Source organism: Thermobia domestica, chromosome 4 (genome assembly GCF_964235325.1).
Source record: "Thermobia domestica chromosome 4, izTheDome1.hap1.1, whole genome shotgun sequence".
In the NCBI taxonomy this organism is placed as follows: Eukaryota; Metazoa; Arthropoda; class Insecta; order Zygentoma; family Lepismatidae; genus Thermobia; species Thermobia domestica.
Genome location: NC_137457.1, coordinates 239,581,674 through 239,605,738, shown reverse-complemented (window position 1 = coordinate 239,605,738; position 24,065 = coordinate 239,581,674). Strand labels below are relative to the sequence as shown.

General features: G+C 34.5%; 1 protein-coding gene across 1 annotated transcript in view; it reads left to right on the top strand.

Moving 5' to 3' along the window:
* LOC145683923 (uncharacterized) overlaps nt 1-24,065 on the top strand; it is a 443,098-nt gene that overhangs the window by 337,239 nt on the left and 81,794 nt on the right. The window contains exon 14 of the mRNA XM_081755604.1: nt 14,880-14,933. Coding sequence (XP_081611730.1) covers nt 14,880-14,933 — 54 coding nt within the window. The remainder of the gene's footprint in view (nt 1-14,879; nt 14,934-24,065) is intronic.

Here is a 24,065-nt window from a genome sequence, read left to right as displayed (position 1 = left end):
TCCCTAAATGGGAAGTACGGCTCCTTAGCTATAACCTAATAATAATAATAATAATAATAATAATAATAATAATAATAATAATAATAATAATAATAATAATAATAATAATAATAATAATGTGCTTTTTTTTGCATATGAGCAAGCTGTGACTCGCTAGATAGAACATAGAAAGTCAAAACTGTTCTCTGTAAATTTTACGTGACTCATGGATGTGGATAGAGGGGGTCCGTTTAACATTTTTGCGGGGAGGCCCATTCGTCCTTACGCTACTGAGAGGTAAGGTAAAATAATAACATCAATATATATATAAACTCCTGGCGCAACAGTCCCTTGCGATCTGAGTCTGCAGCGGGCTTATGTTAGTGGTCAGCACAACTACACCCAACGTAGCCGGCTGTCTAGATTGAAGTCCGCTATCTTTTAGTTTCCCAACTTTTCTCTCGATGTTTGGTCAACACAGCAATGTTTGAGTGCCACACCGGGAATTAAACCCTGGACGACGCACACCGTATTACTTTCGCTAATCTTTTGGTAAAATTTAGGTTAGGGTGGTACTGAATTATTTTTGGAATATGCCATTTCTCATAAGGTAAAGTTCAAAAGTATTGTGACATAATTAAAAAGCTCATTATCAACCACGTTATCTTGTCTCTAATATCACTAAAAGTTTTCGAGATATGTGTCAAAAATGGTTGAAACACTTGAAGTTAGTTTAGTAACTTGAAGAAGATAGTGGCCTTATACATACATAATTGCTCCAATTTTTATTTTTATTCTTCTTTCTCGTAAAGAAATACAAAATCATAATTTCAACCATTTTAGTACATTTTTCATAATTTGAAGGGCGAACAGCCGGTTTCTTTCCTTACGGTTTGAACTTGGGATTTATATTCTTCTTGTCACTTATCGTGAAAGTCATAATGGCATGGGTCCCAAAGCTAGAATATATTATGCGACAGGTGTAATGACAATTTCATCTCTCAAGATCTATTAAATTTGACATTTATTGAACGATAGCGGTTTTATAATAGGAATAAATTTTTCGCAATAAGGTGCATATAGTGGTCGTAAGAAATGACAAAAGCTACCATTGACCTTTATAGTTTGACTGATGCTTTTTCGATCATGGTCTTCCCCTTAAATTTTGTAAAGGACAGTATCATTTTAATTATCTTGGCCTAATTTCCTAAAGCCTCTCATTCGTACGCTAAAAGAAAGATTTCTATTTTTTATGTATAAGAATTCAAGGAATGCAAATTTATTCAAAATTCGTTTACAATTAAAGTCGGCTAAACAGATATTCCTTCGAGATTTCTGTATTTTGAAAACAAATTCACGATTTCAGTTCTTTGTCTTTACTTGTTTCCATGTTTTTTTTTATATCAATACTGTATGATCAATTCCAAGAATTATTTTAGTTCCCCGGTAAATCCATTTATAACAAGCTCCAAATACTGCTACAATTTTAATGTGGTTTCAGGAGAATCTGCATATCTCATCCTTTTGTTACTCTCTATATATTCATCTATATATATAAAAGAGAACGTACAAAATCCTTTGTTCCCTCATCACGCTAATACGGCTGAACCAATTTCTTTTATTTTTGGGGGGTTATTAGGATTTGGACCCTAGATGGTTTTTATCATATCACTTTAATTTTTAATTACCAGTGTCTTGAGATAATTGACCATTCAAGTGTCCATAACGTACAAATCCTTTGTTATTAGTTCATCATAGGTAAAAATAAACGTATTTATATGCAACCCACATGACCGTGTCACTCGGCGGGTTAACATAAATGACAGGCGATATAATGTTAACATTTAATCCAATCTTCTATGGTTTTCATCATATCACTTGAAAGCGAAAAAGTAAAAATTATCTAAGTAACAAAGTTTATTGCGTTCCAGGGTGACCGCAGCGAAGCGGGGTGAATGCTGCTAGTCTACTATGTAAACAAACATCAGTGAAAGAAAGAGGCTGAGAGCTAACACGTGCTCCGTGAGGAACGTTGTCATTCCTTTTACTGATATATCTAGAGAGTGTAGTGTTGCCACGAGACAAGACGAGATTTCTGGCTGTGTCGTCTCGTCTAGAAAAGATCTGCCCGTCTCGTCTCGTATCGAATGGTTCTGTCTCGTCTCGTGGCAACACCAGAAAGGCTGAGGTCCACAAAAGAGCTGTTATACCAAGTGGTTAAAATTACAACTTTTAACCAAGTTTTGTTTGGTAGCACAACACACAACACGACTGCAATCTTCCAGCAACGACTGCTTAGATTCGACTGAACCAGTAATTACTTCGATAGGGACATTTGTCAATACCGTCGGTACAGTCGAAAGGCAAGATTTCCCCATTTATTCTGATATACTTTTTTCAGAACCCCTGGCGCCACTTCAACAAATAAGGAGGCCTATGTAACTTTCCCATTTAAAAAATGGTTTAGCTTCGAATAACATCATAAAACAATAAAAAATGATAAATTTTGTTGTCAAATCAGCATCTTTTCAAAACTCAGTATCGAGAAAGGCTGACACGTTTCTGTCTTGGTTCGGAACAAGAAAGACCATGAAACAATAGTTAGTTACTGATAAAATTGCCACTTCTACTTGAAATTCTATAACAGGATTTTTATACGTAGATATCTCCACCAGCCCCCAGAATAAAATCTTCTGAAACACTAATCTCAATGAATGTTTTACATTATATTTGAATCTGGAGCACTATCACACAATAATTAAACTTGAATCGATTGAAAAATGGAAGTGAAAGCTGTTTGTAAGAATCATTTTAAAAAATTCTTTAGGTATTCCCTGTTCTTTGTAGGTTTTGAAACATTGAATTATTTCGATCATTTGAAATAATAAAAGATGGTATACATTTCGAAGGCAAATAATTTATTCCGAGTTAATAAATTTTTAAGCAAATTCAGAAACTGTGTTTGTATTTTTCGAGACACGAAACGAGACATTTCACAAAACGTTTCGTATTGTATCGTGTCTCGCTTCAAAGAGTCGAGTCCCGTCTCATTGGAACACTAAGAGAGTCTTACGCATTCTCTTTCCAAGAAAGTGAAACTTGAAAAGCACATTCAGTGAATTGTTATCATAGAATATACTATGGGCATAGCCACTGATGTGTAGAAGATGACACAGGCAGAATTTGTTCTTATGGAGCCCTTGGCGAGTTGGAGCCGTGGGGCTCTATTATTTGGATTGGAAACATTGGTTCAAAAATATTTTACATTTAGCATACATACACACACACACACACACACACACACATATATATATATATATATATATATATATATATATATATATATATATATATATATATATATATACGTACATGTGTGTTACATATACTTTAATTAATGTGTGGACCTGCGGACAAGGTGTAGTTCGCCCGCCCAAAAAACCGCCTCTGGGGGGTGGGTTCGAAGCGCACTCCTGAAACATAGGATTACGCTAATCGTAATCTTCTGAGATAGACTACCCCCCGAGGAATAAATAAATAAATAAAATAGTTTCGTAATGTTTATCTTCCGTATACGAGTAATTGAAAAATTTTAGTGTCTCAACAATGAGAGCCGTATACAGGTGATCCTGCATTCCTGGCGGAACTTCCCTAGTTGCGGACAAAATTTTACACTATACCCTTTTCGGCTTTCTCCCCCACGGTAGTTTTAAGAATTTTTATCTATTATCTACTCCCTTGAAGTAACTGTTGCTCTGTATTTTCAGGGGCTTGCAACCGTCAGAATGAATATCCTGGCTGCTTTCCCAGCTACCTATTCAGCATGCAATAGATACATGCAATAACAATCAAATCCCACACAAACTACTCTACCCATCAAATATTTTAACATGGAAAGTTCTTTTACGCAACGTATTTCGTTTGTTTAAAATGGAATAGACCTAAATACAACTTTTTTTAAACGTTCTTCTGGAAATTCGATAGCGAGATCGCTCACATCAAAAAATGAGAGAATTAGTGCTCTAACAATCTGGTAGAAATACAACATGCCATATATACACATTACTGTGATTACATTGCTATTTATTCAATGATTATTTTGCTTAGAGCTTTCTTACTCTCCAGGGTACTCTTCAAGGGTATATAATTACTCTTCATTTATGTCGCGAAAAAATATTCAGCTTGCAAATTTATTTCGAGAACTTCTCATTCCCTAATACATGTTTATTCTCTGAATTTGTACGTACAGCCGACAAACTTACATAGAATCTCAACAGAGTTCAAATGTGAGGTGTCTGCTGGGAAGCACAGGTCAGTTGTATGGGAGGGGCTTTTAGAGTGCAATTCTAGGAACACTGTGGGCTTTTAGAGTGTAATTCTAGGAACGCTGTTGGGGGCCATCTCGCTCCACCTGAGACAAAAAAAAAAAAAAAAAAAAAAAAATCTGGAGGCACACAACTAATTCACACTGGTTATAAAACAGGCGCAACAAAGTTCTGACTGAAATATGTTTATTTATTTATCTATTTTTACTATTCTATTTTCCGAACAATAACATTTACCGATGACCTGTTAGCCCCTCCACCACAGCCACCATGAAAACAAATTCAATCGGAATTTGTCCAGCTCGTTTGATCACGAATAATTATCGTTTGATCCCAACGCATACTGATGTATTACACACAATTTGGCTAGGGCTTGTTAGCCCCTGATAATCGACATGTATCATTCCATAGATATTTCAATCGTAAATAGGTAAGCAAAGTTTGCTTAGTTTCTGGTAGGAAGTATGGAAAATAGTTTACTGTTTATTTAAAAATGGTGGTCTCCAACACTGAAACTAACAACAATATGAGAAATCGACATGTACAATTCTCTAGATATCTGAATCGTAAATATGTCAAGTTTGGTCAGCTTCTGGTAAAAAGTATAGAAAATAAAGTGAATCGTTTATTTAACAATGGTAGTATCCAGCAACGTAACTAAAACAATATGTGAAATCGACATGAACCATAGGATAGATATTTCAATCTTACATAGGTACGCGAAGTTTGGCCAGTTTCTGGTAGAAAGTATGACAGATAAAGTTTATTGTTTATTTAACAATGGTGGCCTCTAACAATGAAACTAACAACAAGTGAAATCGACAAGTATCATTTCATAGATATCTAAATCGTAAAGGAGTGTGCTAAGTTTGATTAATTTGTGGTAGAAAGTATGGCAGATAAAGTTGATTGTTTATTCAACAATGGAGAAATTCAACAATTATTTATTGAACAATGGTGGCTTAAAACGATAAAACTAACTATAATATGTGAAATCGACAAGTACCATTCCCTAGATATCTCAGTGGTAATCCGATTGGTGTGCCAAATTTGGTCAGTTTCTGGTACAAAATATAGCAAATAAAGTTCATTCTATATTTAACAATGGTGGCCTCCAACAATGAAACTAAGAACAATATGTGAAATCAACACGTACTATTTCCTATATATTTCAATCTTAAATGGGTGTGCAAAGTTTGGTTAGTCTGTGGTAGAAAGTATGGCAGATAAAGTTGATCGTTTATTTCACAATGTAGAAATCCAACGCTTGTGTATTTAACAATGGTGGTCTTCAACAATGAAACTAACAACAATATGAGAAATCGACACATATCTTTCCCTAGATATTTCAATCTTAAATGAGTGTGTAAGGTTTGGTCAGTTTCTGCTAGAAAGTATAGCAGATAAAGTTGATTCTTTATTTAATAATGGTGGCCTCTAACAATGAAATTAACAACAATAAGTGAAATCGATACGTACCGTTCCATAGATGTCTCAATTGTAAATGAGTGCGCCAAATTTGGTTAGTTGTGGTAGAAAGAGTGTAAGATAAAGTAGATTGTTTAGGTAACAATTTAGAAATTCAACGATTGTTTATTTAACAATGGTGGCCTTCAACAATGAAAGAACAACAATATGTGAAATCGACACATACCATTCCATAGATATGTCAATCGTTCATGAGTGTGCAAAGTTTGCTTAGTTTGTGGTAGAAAGTATGGCAGATAAAGTTGATCGTTTATTTAACAATGGAGAAATCCAACGAATGTCTATTTAACAATGGTGATCTTTACAATGAAACTAACAACAATATGAGAAATCGACACATATGTTTCCCTAGATATTTCAATCTTAAATGTGTGTGCAAGGTTTGGCCAATTTCTGGTAGAAAGTATGGCACATATAGTTGATTGTTCATTTAACAAAGTTGGCCTCTAACAATGAAAGTAACAACAATAAGTGAAATCGACACGTACCATTTCATAGATATCTCAATCGTAAATGAGTGTGCCAAGTTTGGTTAGTTTGTGGTTGAAAGTATGGCAGATAAAGTTGATTGTTTATTTAACCATGGATAAATCCAACGATTGTTTATTTAATATTGGTGGCCTCGAACAATGAAACTAAAAACAATATGTGAAATCGACTTGTACCATTAAGTAGATATCTCTGTGGAAATCCGATGGGTGTGCCAAATTTGGTCAGTTTGTTTTAGAAAGTATGGCAGATAAAGTTGATTGTTTATTTAAGAATAGTGGCCTTCAACAATGAAACTAACTACAATATGTGGAATCCACACGTACCATTCCCTAGATACTGCAATCTTAAATGGGTGTGCAAAGTTTCTTCATTTTCTCGTAGAAGGTACGAAAGATAAAGTTGATTGTTTACTTAACAACGGTGGCCTCTAACAATGAAACTAACAACAATATGTGAAATCGGCACGAACCATTCCATTGATATCTCAATCGTAAATGAGTGCGCCACGTTTGGTTAGTTTGTGGTAGAAAATATGGCAGACAAAAGTTGACTGTGTACTTAACACTGGAGAAATCCAACGATTCTGTATTTAACAATGGTGGCCATCAATAATGAAACTAACAACAACATGTGAAATCGACACATAGCATTCCGTAGATATTTCAACTTTCAAGGGGTATGCAAAATTTGGTCAGTTTCTGGTAGAAAGTATGGCAGATATAGTTGATTGTTTATTTAAAAATAGTGGTCTCTAACAATAAAACTAACAACAATAAATGAAATCGACACGTACCATTCCATAGATATCTCAATCGTAAATAAGTATGCCATGTTTGGTTAGTTTGTAGTATAAAGTATGGCAGATAAAGTTGATTGTTTATTTAACCATGGAGAAATCCAACGATTGTTTTAAAATGGTGGCCTCGAACAATGAATCTAACAACATGTAAAATCGATTGGTACCATTCAGTAGATATCTATGTGGTAATCGATGGGTGTGCCAAGTTTGATCAGTTGATCCCTAAATATTTCAATCTTAAATGCGTGTGCATAGTTTGGTCAGTTTCTGGTAGAACGTGTGGAAGACAAATTTGATTGTTTTTTTTTAATGGTGGCCTCTAAGAATGAAAGTAACAACAATAAGTGAAATAGGCACGTACCGTTCCATCGACATCTCACATAGCATTCCATAGATGTTTCAACTTTAAATGGGTGTGCAAAGTTTGGTCAGTTTCTGGTAGAATGTATGGCCATTAATGTTGATTGTTTGTTTAACAATGGTGGCCTCTAACAATGAAACAAACAACAATATGTGAAATCGGCCCATACCATTCCATAGATATCTTAATCTTAAATGATTCTGCAAATTTTGGTTAGTTTGTGGTAGAAAGTGTGGCAGAAAATCTTGATTGTTTATTTAACAATGGTGGCATCTAAGAATGAAAGAACAACAATATGTGAAATCGACAGGTACCATTCGCTAGATGTCTCTGTGCTAATCGGATGGATGTGCCAAGTTTGGTCAGTTTGTTTTAGAAGTGTGGCACAAAAGTTGATTGTTTATTTAACAATGGTGGTCTTCAACAATGAAACTAACAACAATATGTGAAATCGACACGTACCATTCCCTAGATATTTCAATCTTTAATAAGTGTGTAAAGTTTGGTCAGTTTCTGGTAGAAAGTACGGCAGATAAAGTTGATTGTTTACTTAACAATGGTGGCCTCTAACAATGAAACTAATAACAATAAGTGAAATCGACACGTACAATTCCCTAGATTTTATAACGTCCATTAACCAGATTATATCCGTTTTTGCTTAATTTTTGAATTGTTCATTTTATTTTTGATTGTTTTAATTTTATTAGTTGCATATGTTAACATTGGTGACGGTGGCGCCATCTACCGTTTTAGACACAAACTATTTGGACGTAATGAATAACCTTAAGCCTGATCTTTGGAATGAACCAAAGTACACAACGAAATTGACTGATTCGACTGCCTAGAGAGAAATTAGTGCCCATTAATAAAGGAAAAAAACATACAATCCAGGAAAAATTACAAACATAAAACATATTTTGCAGTATTTCGTCGTGCACGTTCAAAAGAACGTTAATAATAATAATAATAATAACAATAATAATAATAATAATAATAATAATAATTTTAATAATAATAATAATAGTAATAATAATAATAATAATAATAATAATAATAATAATAATAATAATAATAATAATAGGAAGAAATCTTTTCATTCACAGTATAGCTGCCAATTATTATTATTATTATTATTATTATTATTAACATCAATTATCCGCTTCGTTGGGTTAAATTGAAAAAAAAAATAATATGTTCCGTTACTCAGTCACTGTTTAGGATTTCTTTGATATCGATTATTTTCGATGTGTTTTATATATCCTCTTCCCACCCCATATTGTGGAGCACAGCATCTGCAGTGTCATTGTTGATCTCAGCGAGCCGGAAAACTATGAATTCGACACTGCTATTGGACAGTGATCGATCATTTTTATATGTATCCCCCTCCTCCAAGTTGAGGAGCTAAATTTGGACTTAAACAGCATTAGATGTGTCACTGTTAATCTCAGCGAATCCAAAAATTATAGATTCGCCACTTATACTGGTAATTTTTTGTTCTTTTTTAAATGTCGTTTAACTTCTCCTTCTTCTTAACTCCTCCCTCCCCTCTAACCCTAAGTTATATCGTCAAAGTAAATCAATAAACACCATCTCAGGCCCGAATTTCATCTATGTTGAAAATTTAATAGAGATCGGTCGGGTGTTTCAAGAGTGATGAAGTCACAAAGACAGTCACTTATATTTTCATTTTTTACATATATATATCTTCCTCTATCCGGCCCCTACGTTGCACCGTTAAACTGAAATGATAAAAATTGTTCCAGATCCGAACCTTATCTATGTTGAAAGTTTGACAGAGATCGGTCTCGTGGTTTAAGAGTTATTACGTTTTATTCATTTTCATATATCAACCCTCCTCCCCTCCTCCTAACCCTAAGTTTTACCGTTAAAATGAAATGATGAAAAAGCGTCCCAGGCTCGAACCATATCAATGTTGAAAATTTGATTGAGATCGGTCGTGTGGTTCAAGAGATTAGGAGTCGCAAACATAGTTACGTTGCTGGCAACATCCTATAATCCAGTGCGTGTTTCTTTCTTTTTTTTTTTTTCACGTTTAAGTTTGAAACATGTTACAACTATGAGGAATATAAACCTTTCATTTCCAACATTTGTAACTTTTCGTTACCATACAGTTTGAACTTTTAATATAGGGTATTTCTGATAGAAATTTAACAGTAAAATAGAAGTCTTCTATTTTCTCTTTCTTTCTTTCTCTTTTCTTATTGTTTCGTTTTTTTGCCCTTTTTTCAGTTTGCATTAGTAGTCTAAAATGGAGAATATTACCAACGCTATCTAGTGGGTATATTATAATGTATTTTGGGACAGTACGTCCAATGAACACTACCGAATTTACAATCGAACCACGTGGGAAAAAAAGCATTTTTGTTAAACTTTTGACATTATCCCAGATGCGTCTCGGAGATCTACAGTTCTACTTCAAATTGAGTATGCTATCTATTATGAAAGTGACATAACGAATGTTTAAAGCATGTTCTATATATTCGAATAGTTCTGAAAATTTCGCAAGAAAAAAAAAAAACGTTATTTCTATATTACTATTGGATTTCTGGAAACGGAACTTTATAATGTTAGGTTCTTTTCTTACTACGTTCTTACTACGTTGTTTTATCTGTTCTCCTTTTCTTTTTCTTCTTCTCTTCTCTTCTCTCTCTCTCTCTGCCTCATTTATGAATCTCTGTGTAGTAGACATCCATTGGTTTCAATTTTTGATCGTGTTTGTTTCAGTTTCTCCCTATATCAAGCAGTGAATCTTTTTTGGTCTTGGTTTTGTTATTTCATTTTATCAAAACTAATACATGTAAAGTTTGAAATAAGAATAGCGCTCATGTTGTTAGCTAATTTTAATATAGGAGAGAAGAAAGGAGGAGAGAGAGGGGTCTCTTTACCTGACACGATTATGGGATAAGAATATGTATATAGAGTGGCCTAACTTCACGGCGTTAGCTGTCGCAATTTTTTTGATGCGGAGTGCACATGCTAACTGGAGTTGTCAGTACAAGGACCAAAGCCCACTTTCAGAAGTCTCGTTGTACAGAAGGATTTCGGAATCAAACCTCCGTAGAGAACACATCAGGGGGACCTAATTTCCTTTGACTTTAGAACCTCTGGTAGTTTCCCTAGCTAGATAGTTGCCCTTAAAATGTTTTGAAAACTTTGAAGCCTCTCTTAAGAATCCGTCCATAAGTATGGATTCGGGACAAGCACTTGGATGACGTCGGAAGGAGATCCTTATGTATTATATGATCAATAAAAATGTTACTCTTTCAGGACAAGCAAGAGACTACTCCCTCGTTGTTATGGATACTTTCTTGCCTTGAAGTAGGATAGGAACCGACTGACAAGCCATAAACCGAAACGAATTTGGTCGAGTCCTCGTGTGTAGTTACTATCCACTCCAGTCAAGACAAAAAGAACAAATAGACCTCTACTGCAAATACAAAAACGTAATAATAATAATAATAATAATAATAATAATAATAATAATAATAATAATAATAATAATAATAATAATAATAATAATAATAATAAATATGATTGAGATAACAAGCACAAAATTGAAGTACTTTGTAACATGTAAACAACAAATCTGCTTAAGCTCTGGGAAGTTAGCTTTAAAAATATGATATAGAAAACAGTACACTCTCATTTTATTTAGAGGATGTTCTGCATATATTTTCCTACTTTATTTTGTGCTAAATTGTCTTGTGACAGGAATATAAATCTGACTGATCACTTCTTTCTAACATTATAATTTAAAAGAATAGGATAGTTCTCCGTTCTAATGGAAATATATATATATATATATATATATATATATATATATATATATATATATATATATATATATATATATATATATATATACATAACTTAAGCTATTTTGTATTATCTCCTACCTCTATCTTCTATGTATATTTGTCAAACCATTAAGCATTTTAGGTCTCAAATTCTATAAAACAGCAGTAAGACACATCAAATATGTATGTCGTTTTAATGAAAATCAATATAATGATTGAAGTATTTGAATCCCTATTCAAGTGTTCTTGACTACCCTGTAATAACGTGACTTCCGAAATCAAACTACATTGTGTTTGATAAACATTCAACATGTTGAAACTACGATAGTAGTGAAAAAGTAAGATATTGAAGCTTATTGACTGAAATATACTGGAGAACATGTTCACGGATAATTCAGAGAGTGTAGTTATGAATTCAGATAATTTCAAAGCATGACATTTTCTTTGTGTAAGGAACAATTTATAAATTTATTATTAATAACAAAAGATTGTTAATTCTGATAAGAAGAGACCTAACTATAGCGTTAGTGGATCCTGAATGAAATGCTTTTTAATATGTGGATCACTTAGTATGTCATTTCTCAATTGTCGACATTAACTTAACAATTTCGTTCTATGTGTAGCTCTAAGAGCATCATAAATGTTTAGAACAGAAGAAATGTTATATATATATATATATATATATATATATATATATATATATATATATATATATATATATATATATACAGAGATTTTCAACTTTAATTTAGTGAGCTTGTAATTTTCGGTTATCCAACTATGTATACATCATAAAAACATTCATGAAAATTCTCACTATCGTGTTTCAATTATCTAAAAAGTCAAAATGTAAATGTAGGTTTGGAAATCTTGTATATCTTGATTCTGCAATGTAGATCGACATAATGTCACATTAAAATTAAGTGTAGGGGAACGTGGGGCATAACGGGGTAGGGGGGCATAACGGGGTATCGGTATTTTTCGAACTGTAATTTACTGTAATCTAGCGATAAGTACCTAAACAAGATTCTCAAGGACGAAGGGCTGTCGTGCTTTAGTAGCGTTCTTATCAGTCAAAAAGGAACAGTGCTGTGTGTCAGTTCTTTGTTTTCGTGCTGTGGCATATAAGTATTGGGATTTTTCTTTTGTCAAGATAAGGCAAGTTACTTATTGCATACTTTTAAACTATTGATATGTTGAAAGAATATTTCTTCTGTGTTTGTTGTGTGTTTTTGAGGTTTACGGATTGTAGATTATAACAGAGATACTCGTTGATTTAACACTACAGCTCATCTGGGGCAAAACGGGGTGGGGCAAAACGGTATTGTAACCTCCCCATTTTGCCCCATTACCCCATTATGTCCCGTAAGAGTATCGATTGTGTAGTTTACTGTCCAGCTTGAAACATTTCTTGTTAATACTGGGATTGCATAAGGTCTTGTTTGCTGTCATTTTAGGATGGTTCGCACATATAAAAGGAAATCAACGATGGAAAGTTGGGAGGAAGAAAAGATGAAGGAGGCCATCGAGAGTGTAATACGTGGTGAAATGGGATATTATAAAGTTTCCCGACAGTTCAACGTTTCCCAGACTATGCTGGAGCGGCTTTGTAACAAGGAACGAGAAAACCTTGGATCTTTCCAGAAACAAATGGGATATTTCAAGCCTGTGTTTACCTATGAACAGGAGTGCGAGTTTGTAGATTATTTAGTGAAAATGGAGAAGCGACTTTTTGGTCTAACTGGCAATGAACTGAGAGAATTAGCGTTTCAATTGGCAGAAAGAAACAAAATTCAACAATTCCCTTTCAACAAAGAAGAAAAAAGGCTGGAATTGACTGGTTAAGAGGATTTATTAAGCGTCACCCTGAAATAGCACTTCGTAAACCAGAATCTACATCAGGAGCTCGCGCGATGGGGTTCAACAAGGTAGCTGTTTCCAACTTTTTTGAGTTTTTGGCTGGAGTCATTGATGAACATCATCTCTCTGCAGAAAATATTTATAGTGTAGATGAAACCGAAATAACCGTGAATCCTAAAGGACATACAAGGGTTGTCGCAGAGAAAGGAAAACGTTAAGTTGGAGCTGTAACTTCAACAGAGAGAGGAGAAACGGTTAGTGCAGTAATTTGCTGTTCAGCTGCTGGAACTTACATGCCACCTATGATGATTTACATAGAGCAAGGATACAGCAGGAATTTGAAATAGGCCTTTCACCTGGATCATGGGCAGAAGTTAGTGCTACTGGATTCATTACAAAAGAACTCTTTCTCAAATGGTTCAAGAAATTCCTAATGTTTTCAGGAATGTCTCAAGTAAACATGTTCTTCGTCTTCTGGATAGTCATAGCGCACACACTAAAAACTTGGACTTAATTGACATGGAAAGAGAAAATGGAGTAGTTTTGCTTTGTCTGCCTCCTCATTACTTTCACCGACTTCAACCCCTTGACGTCGGCTTTATGAGGCCACTCAGCAAGTTCTATGAAGATGAGGTTAGAAAATGGATTAGAACCAATTACCCAAAAGTTGTTATGTATAAGGTTCGAATACGCAGTTTTGTTTAAGTTTTTCATGCTCAACTTCAAAGTCTGTTTATGTTGATTTGATGTCAGGAAATATTAAGATTTAACTGACAATAATTCGATGTAATCTGCATAAACTTTGTAGTACAATTCCTAATGATCACATTTTTTTTATTTTTCTTAATAATGCCTAATTCAGAATGTACCTTATACTTTTTGAAGTAATTATCAGTATTTTTTTAAAAAAAGAGTACTCATCTTCTGTTATATTTGATTATTGAATCTAATAAATATTTCATAAAATTCAAGTTGTGTTGTATAATAGTAATCATATATTGTTGTTTTATAATGATAAGTCTATATTAGAGCTGGATATTATAGACGTAATAGTGTACGGGGCAGTATGGGGTAGGGGCATAATGGGGTTGACTGAAATCCAATGTTCCATTATGCCCCACGTAGGGGGCATAATGGGGATAAGAGCCATTTTTGGAATAAGCTAAGCAAAAAGGTCCAAAACAATATTTTTGAAAGGATTTGCTGGCTGAAATATTACAAGAAATGTCCAATGTGTCTACCACAAAAAAATTACTGCAATTGAGATATTGGTTACCAATTTAGAAAAGCAAATATCTTAGCTTCCCCATTATGCCCCACGTTCCCCTATCTATTTTATTTTTTTTTTCTTTTTTGTTAATTTAAGGGTAACGAGTTAACCGTCAAATTACTTTTATGTGTAGGAAAATTAATTCAGTAAATTACTGTTAGTGATCGTAAAGAAAACATGTACCTCGTGTATATTATCAACCTGAAATATTCATGCGCCGTAGATATGTTAGTTGTTGTATTATACGCATTCACTTATTCTTCCTTTAACTTAGACTAGCAGAGAAAAATACTTTATTTCTAGTATTATTGTATGATGTGTTTAATTGTCACATTTACCTCTTGCTTTATATACATAATATTGTTGTTTCATTATAAACTCCTTTTATTGCTAATATATTTTTACTCCGAAATGAAACATCATTAGTAACAAGATATAAAATTATAGGAATATGAATATTAATAACATTAATTTTTACATGTTCCAGTGAATATAAATCGTGTCCATTCCCAATCTGGCAATCCAAAAGGGACAGTATTTAGTAGGTATTTCTATACACCAGTATTCAAAAAACGTAATAATGGTTTAAGTTTAGAGTACTATTACTATCCGTATTACTATTACTATTAGAATAAATTTATTAGTACCGAATCTTGTATTAAGAGTTACACATTCTCCAATAGATGAACGAGTTTTTAGTGAATGACAGTGCTAAACATGGTATGAGTTGATTTATTTATGTTACACCTTTGCTACTCTTTCTGGGATCAACTTTTAGACCATGATGTACTTAGTCAGTATTTGAATTTATATTTATAGCAGCCAATTGAAGAACAAAATTTAGCTATGCATATTTATTTTATTTTGGGTAATTTCGCGTTGAAATACACACCCACGAAATTTATTATATGTGACCATAAACACGCATTAGTGAAATAGCAGCTCCCTACCAGGACGTTAACCCGTGCCTACTTCACGACAAAGTCATGAAGTGGCGTTTCAACATTATAATATAATTTAGAATTTCCAACCGTGATAACGGAGAAACTAAAAGAGACAGAGAAACGAAACTTTGCACGAAGCGACTACAGGAAGGGTGACATCTGATCTTGTATTGACAAATATCACCGGATGGACAGTGTTGCCAACCCAAGGGAAAGTTGTGTTTTTGTAAATGGAATAACCTAAATTGAATTATCATTGGAAGCAGTAATGAAAATAAAGACAAAAGAGATTGAGAAGGCAGATGAGTGTTGCAAACTTTTCGAAAAATCATTGGTAATATGTGTTGGCACACACAGGGAGTGAGGTACTAATGTTTTATACATCTTAAATGAAATATTTATAAGAATTGTTTGCGTTGGCTCTAAGTCTGGAAGCATCCGATGAACAGTGTTACCATCAACAGAAGAGAAAAATTGAGTTTGGAAGAGATACAATAACTCGGAAAAGCTCACTAGTGCTATATGCTTTAAAACCTATAATGCAAGGTGGTAGAGCATTAGGAGTAGAACCGTGGTTATGCGAGATAGATAACTGACCGAGATATACGATATCTTGCGAAAGCTGACAAGTAAGTTTTGTGAAAGGTGGCAACGCCGCACAGCGGGTTAGAATCCCAACAACCTGGTAAAAATATGAAAACAGCGTTCAATTTTCATGGGTTTATGTACTCGTGGGTTTTTAAGGACGCTAAAAATCATGATGAAATCGGGGGTAAAAAAGCCGCTGCTGTGCAGCGTTGCCATCTTGTGCAAACCTTAATTGTCTGCTTTAACAATATATCGAATATATCTGTCAGTACGTGATTATCCCTTCTGCTGATGGCGACATTGTTCAGCGGATGCTTCTAGACTTAGAGTCAATGCAAACAATTCTTGTTAATATCTAATGTAAGGTGTACAAAACGTTCGTACGTCACTCCCTGTGTACGCCAACACATGTTACACGTTATTGCTCGAAACGTTTGCAACATTCATTTGCCTTTACAATCTCTCTTGCCTTTATTTTCGTTGCTGATTCCAATGATGATATTCTGCTTAGGTCATTCCACTTACAAAAACATGATTTTGTTTTGGTTGGCAACACTTTTCTTCTGGTGGTATTTTCCAATACAAGAGAAGATGTCGCCCTTTCTCTAGTTGCTCCGTGCAAAGTTTATTTTCTCTGTCTCTTTTAGTTTCTCCGTTATCACGATAGGAATGTCTAAATTACATTATAATGTGTAAACGCCATTTCATGACTTCGTCGTCAAGTCGGCAAGGGTTAACGGCCTCGTAGGGAGCTGCTATTTCACTAATGGGTGTTTATGATGAGACAGAACGCATTTGGAGGGTGTGCGTATCCCAACACGGAATTATCCAAAATAATAGACACCCTAATATATATATATATATATATATATATATATATATATATATATATATATATATATATATATATATATAGATAGATAGATAGATAGATAGATAGATATAGATATAGATATATATATATTGCTAGATGCCTGGAAAGGTGTACTCATCAATGTTTGGAGAGTGATTACACCGAATATGTGTTTTAAGGTGATCAACATAATGAAAAAAAACAACATAATTGGTGAAATGTAATTAATAGAACAATCCAGAAGAGAAACAAAGGTGACAACCAAACTTTTTATTTAAAACATAACACTATGTGACAGCCATTTTGTAACTGCAGTGCCAATATGTGTTCTTTACTAATTCCTATGCGCTGAATCCAAATTCCTAACGCAAAATTTTCCAGCACGTATCATTTTCGAGTTACGAGTGACGTCACTTCCGGTGCTACGTTGCCGCCGAAATTTTTTATATTACTGGCAACACTACTGAACTAAAGAAAAATTAAAACATGTGTAGTATAACAGTCGGCTAGATCTTTACCCGTGATAAATAAACCGTTGAGAGTTTCTCGTGATTGTTGTCTCATTTGTCTTTTATCGTGGTGGAAGTATAGTTGCTGCAGTTCATCCGCTTTACTCAGTTGTATTGGACAGCGTGTTGTGAATAGAATATTTTGTTACTGTGGTTTGGATAAAAATATATTCAAGTTTGAACTCAATGGCTACATCACAAAACCGTAAACTCGGTTGTGTTACAAATCCAAACTGCTTCTGTTACGTGTGCTTTAAATTTACACCAAAATCATAGAGAAACAAATTTCGCAACTGATACGAACAGCATACAAAGCTACTTTGATTGTCCCCTAGGCGATCAAGATAAATCATGGGAACCTCAAGTATGTTGTGTATCATGTGTGGTAACACTAATTGAGTGGATGAAAGGAGAGAAACGAGCAATGAAGTTCGGAATGTCCATGATTTGGCGTGAACTGTAGGACCACAAAACGGATACTTACTTTTGTCTCACTAGTGTTTCAGGTTATTCCAGTAAAAATAACTTTCTATTGTGTATGCCGACGTGATGTCAGCAATGAAACCGGTACCGCACGGGTCGTATTTGCCAATACGCTCGGCAACATCAAGCAGAGTGACTGAAAGTGAGGATTGTAGCAACAAAAGTGAAAGTAATTCTTTATCAGAAAGGGAATTTGAAATTGACCAGTTGCCTCACCTCGTTTAGCAACCTGAACTTAATGACTTAGTGCGAGACCTCAATTTGAAAAAAAAATGTGGCCCAATTACTTGGGTGTAGGCTACAACAGTGACATATTTTAGCACCAGGCACGTCTATTTCACTGCACAGAGGTCGAGAGAAGGAATTCGCACTGTTCTATCGGATGGAGAATTCAATATGTGTGTGTACCGATGTGAATGGACTGTTCCATACACTTGGAATTGGACATAACCCAATGCAATGGCGTCTATTTATTGATGCCTCTAAGTAGAGTTTAAAGGCAGTGCTTCTGCATAACGGCAATCAGTGGCCGTCCATACCCATTGCCCACGCAGTAGGCATGAAAGAGTCGTATCAAACTGTGGATGAAGTGCTGTCTGCCATAAAATACAACTCTTTTAAGTGGAAAGTGTGTTGTGATCTTAAAGTTGTAGCCATCCTCCACGGTCTGCAGGTAGGATACACAAAGTATAGTTGTTTTTTTGCGTTTGTGGAACAGCCGAGACACTGCATACCACTATGTACAGAAGGTTTGGCCTAAGCGTGAGCAATACACAGTTGGTGAGCAACATATACAACATCTTCCACTGATTGATGTTAAAAAAATCTTACTTCCCCCACTGCACATTAAACTTGGTTTAATGAGTACATTTGTGAAGGTTCTGGACAAAATGAGGGTAACTTTCAAGTGCTTAGGGGAAACATTTCCCAACTTAAATAGAGCAAAGGTTGCAGCAGGGATTTTTACCGGCCCTCATATAAGGAAATTATTTCATGACCCAGGTTTTGAAAATAAAATGAACCCTTTTGAAGTCGCTGCATGGAATGCATTTGCTGCGTTATATGACGGTTTCCTAGGGAAATACAGGAGTCCTCACTATGTACAGTTGGTCGATGATTTGATAGATACCTATCAAGTTTTAGACTGTGGCGTGTCATTGAAGCTACATTTCCTTGATTCTCACTTCGACTTTTCTCTCCAAACTTGTGTGACGTGAGTGATGAACAATGGGCGATTCCACCAAGAAATTTCCCAAATGGAACGCCGGTGCCAACGCAGATGGGATGCTTCAATGATGGGAGACTACTGTTGATTTTTGTGCTGGGAGTCCCACACTAAATCACACAAAAGAAGATCATCAGGAATTTATTTCCAGCAGTTACAAGCGAGTGTCACGTAAAACAAATTTCTCTTGTGTGTCTTGGCAGTTTTGATGCAGAAAAGAATGATTTACTACTTTACTATTCCAATGTATGATGCGCTTTATATAATGAGCCTATATGGGATATGGAAACTGGCCATATTCTGTAACTCAGAAATGTGACGTGATAGAAAATTTCTAAATACACCATTGAATTCAGCGACTCCAAATTAGAAAAGAACAGTACTTTCATTCCAGTTAGAAAAAATTTCAATTTGTTGACTAGTGTAATGTTATATTCAAAATATCAGACTCCACCGTGGCTACTTTAATAATTACTTATGTGATTCATCTTGTAAGTAATTATTCTTGTACTACTGACTTGTACTACTAACTTGATTCATAATCCATGTAGCATCTACTCGCGATGTAGAAAACCATGCCAACATCGTTTTCATTTATTAGTTTTATGTTTTCATAATTCATCAGCATATTTTCACCTCAAGTGTTGGTCCTGTCGTAGAAATTGGGGACAAAATAAGTTACCAACATTTTTTTTTTTTTTTTTTTTTTTTTTTACGACAACAACATTTTATAAGTTATGGTCTCATAGGTTAGTACATTACAACTAGTGTGGCCAGTGTTCTGTTTGTGTTTGCGATTGTTCCTAATCTAAAAATAATATTTCACATTATCTTCCCTTACTTTTGGGTCCAAAACCCACTTACTTTTGGGTCCAAAATACCGCGTACTTTTCCACAAAGATTACAAGCAGCTGATTGACTTCGTGTCCGAAAAAATATGAGGATGACATGGAGAGTCAGAACTAGAGCTCTACAACCGTCCACAGGTTCCGCCTCCAATTTCAACTATAAAACAGCACGCAAGAGGTAAAATACATTAGTTATAGCTGATCAACGTTTCTTACGTTTCTTTCCTAGCTGCTCTGGCAGGGAGCGACTTCTTAACCTTACCAATCTCCGCGTTGCGTTGCACAAAAGACTCCAGCCCACCTCTGTGCTGCTACGTGTAAGAGGTTCCCTTCAAATCTCAGCAGGAGATTCATGACCATCAGCCTTAAGATCTTTGCACTACCCATCAAAAGAGCATTACTACTAACCACACCTATTTATATATAGTACTGTGTAGGTGAACTTGTATGTAACTTTTCTGTAGCAAAAGTGCTTGAAATGAGAAATCATACACCGTTTGTCTACCATATATTACAATATGGACATTTCGGAAGTTAACACGAAGATTCGAAAATGCTGCTGGTCACAACTATAAGTGTAATTCGGGAAAAGAATGAGAAGAGAATTTTAGAATAAATACAGTCTCAATATTGATCTACGTAGAGCGAAAAAGCTTAGAGAAATCAAGGAAGCTTAGCGTTCTTAGAATCAGGTACCGTCTATTCTCTTAACCAGAACTGGTGTAAATCAATCATTGTAGGTTTAACGTTGATTGTTTTAGAGTAAAGATGGTAACATGTAGCCAAAAGCGGTCTTTTCTAATTAACTAAGTTTCTTAAGAATATATTCCATCTCTAGTATAATCTCTGTACTAAACCGATAATAGTATGTAATCTAGCACACAACTCACAGTTTAAATAATAATTAAGAAACTACCCATTCGTACGAACGAGATTTCTTCATACGGTGTACACGTTACATTTCTTCTTCCTTTAAAAATATATTGCTCTTCCATTAGATTGTGATGTAGCTAATAAATAAAACAAAGAAATGAAGATTGAATCTCTTACTTTTGAGAAGATGGAACGAGCAAATAAGACTTAAATATTTACACAGAAATAAAAACTAACATTTTGTGTAGTCATCACATTATCCATAACATCTGAAAGTGTATAGGGAATTAATATACAGACAAGCTCGAGCAATAAGACTGTATTACAAGAAAGTTATTACAGAGTTTCAAAGTTTATTCTGAAGAAACCATTTGTTTTGTTGGTAATACCACTCATCATATTTATGTATTATATAGCCCCTTCTATATTAAATAGGTAACTATCTTTTGGATAGAGAAGTTTGTTCGTTACAAATGGGCTTCGAATTGTTTATTTAAGAACACTCGTTTTTGCAAAGAAATATGAACAATACCTTTGTCATGCATAAATATTAAAACTTCCTCTTAGGAAATATTTCTTTCTCTGGAAGGCGACAGTGCGTTTCCTAGGATATAAAAGTACAGACTGTTGTTAATTCTTCCTAGCACTGGAAGCAAATCCCCCAAAACTAAATTTATATGCAAATGTCTATATTCGAGATCGTATTGGGTGAAAATTTGTTATAATATTTTGGCAACATGACTGATACGGAATGGTCTATGCAGCACAACTCTGAGCTTTTTACACGAAACGAAAACCTTCTAGGAGTAGGGTTGTGTTTTGCTGTGTCTATATCATTCGTTTTTTCTTGTGCTTTTCAATAACAAATGTCTTACTATCTGGTCTTGATCAATGTAAATCAGCCTATTTATTATCTTTATCTTTGATGATAACAAGCAAATTAAATGTCTTTGTTCAAAAGGATAGACGTTGGTGCAAAGAGTTATGCCTAAATTCTTCAACTAACACTTAATGTTGAGCACTAATCTGTCTTAAGTTCTCCTGAAGCATTCATCATATTGTATATACACTGTTGAGTCAATTTCTTGACATGTTTTTCGCACTCCAGATCCCAAACAATCAGAGGAATAGTTTGTCTCATAGTTGTTGGACATGTGATTTCCCCTTGCAGAGCAGGAAACAGTTCTCGCCAACCTTCAGAACAGTGATTACAAGCCTTCCATACCTGGCATTTTATTTCGTAATCCTGAATAAGTGACACACCTGCTTAATCTCGTATGTCTAGCCCTTTTTGAAGTGAAGTATCGAAACTCCAATAATAATAATAATAATAATAATAATAATAATAATAATAATAATAATAATAATAATAATAATAATAATAATAATAATAATAATTATTATTATTATTATTATTATTATTATTATTATTATTATTATTATTATTATTATTATTATTATTATTATACCAACAATTTATACTTATTTCCAGCCAAACTTCTTCGTACCATAGTAGTACAGTATACTTATTTGATATCACAGTTTTCCTTAATGAAATAGCAATTCTTATCTAATATTTATCTTGTGTTTATAAAATTTTAATGTGATGTTAACGTCTTTGTTAGAATATTAATAATACTTATCATTAGAAATATACTTTAATTTCGTCTCTAGCTTGCACCACCTTTGCTTATTTTTCACGCTGAGCAGAACGTACACAACTCAGGTTGAGAACCACAGCTTAGAAGCGAGGCAGTTTGACAGCATATTAGAACTTGTTGGGACAGGCAAACATTCAAGTGGATCTTTCTGTTTTTCCTCAGCATGACCAATCAAGATCCATAAGAGATCTCCAATAATACTGATAAATTATAAATTACACTAGTCAACAAGATTTTGGCAGAGAAATGAAAATACCTTATTCTAATAGAACTTTTCACATAAAATTCAAATCTGCAATCAGCTTTTCTCCATCATCGTCAGTTTCTCCGTTACACGAGAATTTTCGGGAAATTTTCCCTCAATTAAAAAAAAAAAAAAAAAAAAAACAATTGTTGTACCCGTAGCTCGGGTACCCTTAGGTATATAAACACACAACTTATATTGTATGTTAACTTGATCTATACTTAGTAAGACCTCTAAGATTCATAAGATTCGCATGATTTTTTTCTAGAGAATTAAACATATTTATATAAAAATATGCTGTGTACCGTTCGTTTTACCATATTCATTAGAGCAAATAAAATGGCATATAACTTCCAGGCAAATTACAATATAAGCACGGTTTATACCTCATTGGACTTCCAATAAAACATATTTTCAATGATGTGTACAGCATGTCGCCATTTTTGTATGAGGGAATTTCTAGAGGAATTTTGTTGGAAATTCCCTCCAAAAGTAGTTTATAAGATTTTTTTGTCTCAACTTGCGTTTTGTATATAGTGATAAAGAACCAGGAACTGCACTAAAACATAGTTTTATGGTCTACTTAATAAATAATTTTAATTTCAAGTGAATCGCATTATTCTCTTACACTTCTTAACACTTTGATCTGGCAAAAATGCACAAAAAATGATTGTTCACGTAGCCTGATGACTGTTAGTAGCGTTGAGTGACGGTCCAGGCTGGATGTGTTTTAGATATGGCCACGTATAACTTGAAGTGTTTGTGCATTGTGGAGTTGGAATAGATTGTGTTGTGTGGTGATGCACTGAGTTAGATTACGTTTGTGCAGCTTCATGATTGACGGAGTGTAGATTCGTGTGTGTATGCGTGTGTGTTACCTTACAGGGTACACGATGCCGAGTAAGTGTGTAAATCACCCGGACAATTTCTGTTATGTATGTGGAGAGCTGACATTTAAATCGCAACGTCGATGTTTTACTCCAGTTGTGAGGAAGTGTTATCAGTTATATTTTGGTTGCTGTGTGGGAGACCCAGATAAGAATAGGGCTCCTCATTACATTTGTTGTACTTGCGTGAAACGTCTGACCAGGTGGGCAAATGGTGAATGAAACATGAACTTCCCAGTACCGATGATCTGGAGGGAACCAAAATATCATTCTTCAGACTGCTACTTTTGTATGACATAGATAAAAGGAATAACCAATAAATGTAAGCACATAGTACAGTACACTAATTTACCATCAGCAATTAGGCCAGTTCCATACAGTGCAGAATTACCTGTACCAGTACCTCCTGATCATCTTACGGTAAATGAGGATTACGTACTTGAGGCAACTACTGAAGTTCCAAATGAAGAAGATGATCCTACTTATGTAGGAAGCACATCTACATTGGATCCCCCTCTGATAACTCTGGGTGAACTAAAAGACCTCGTACGGAATTTA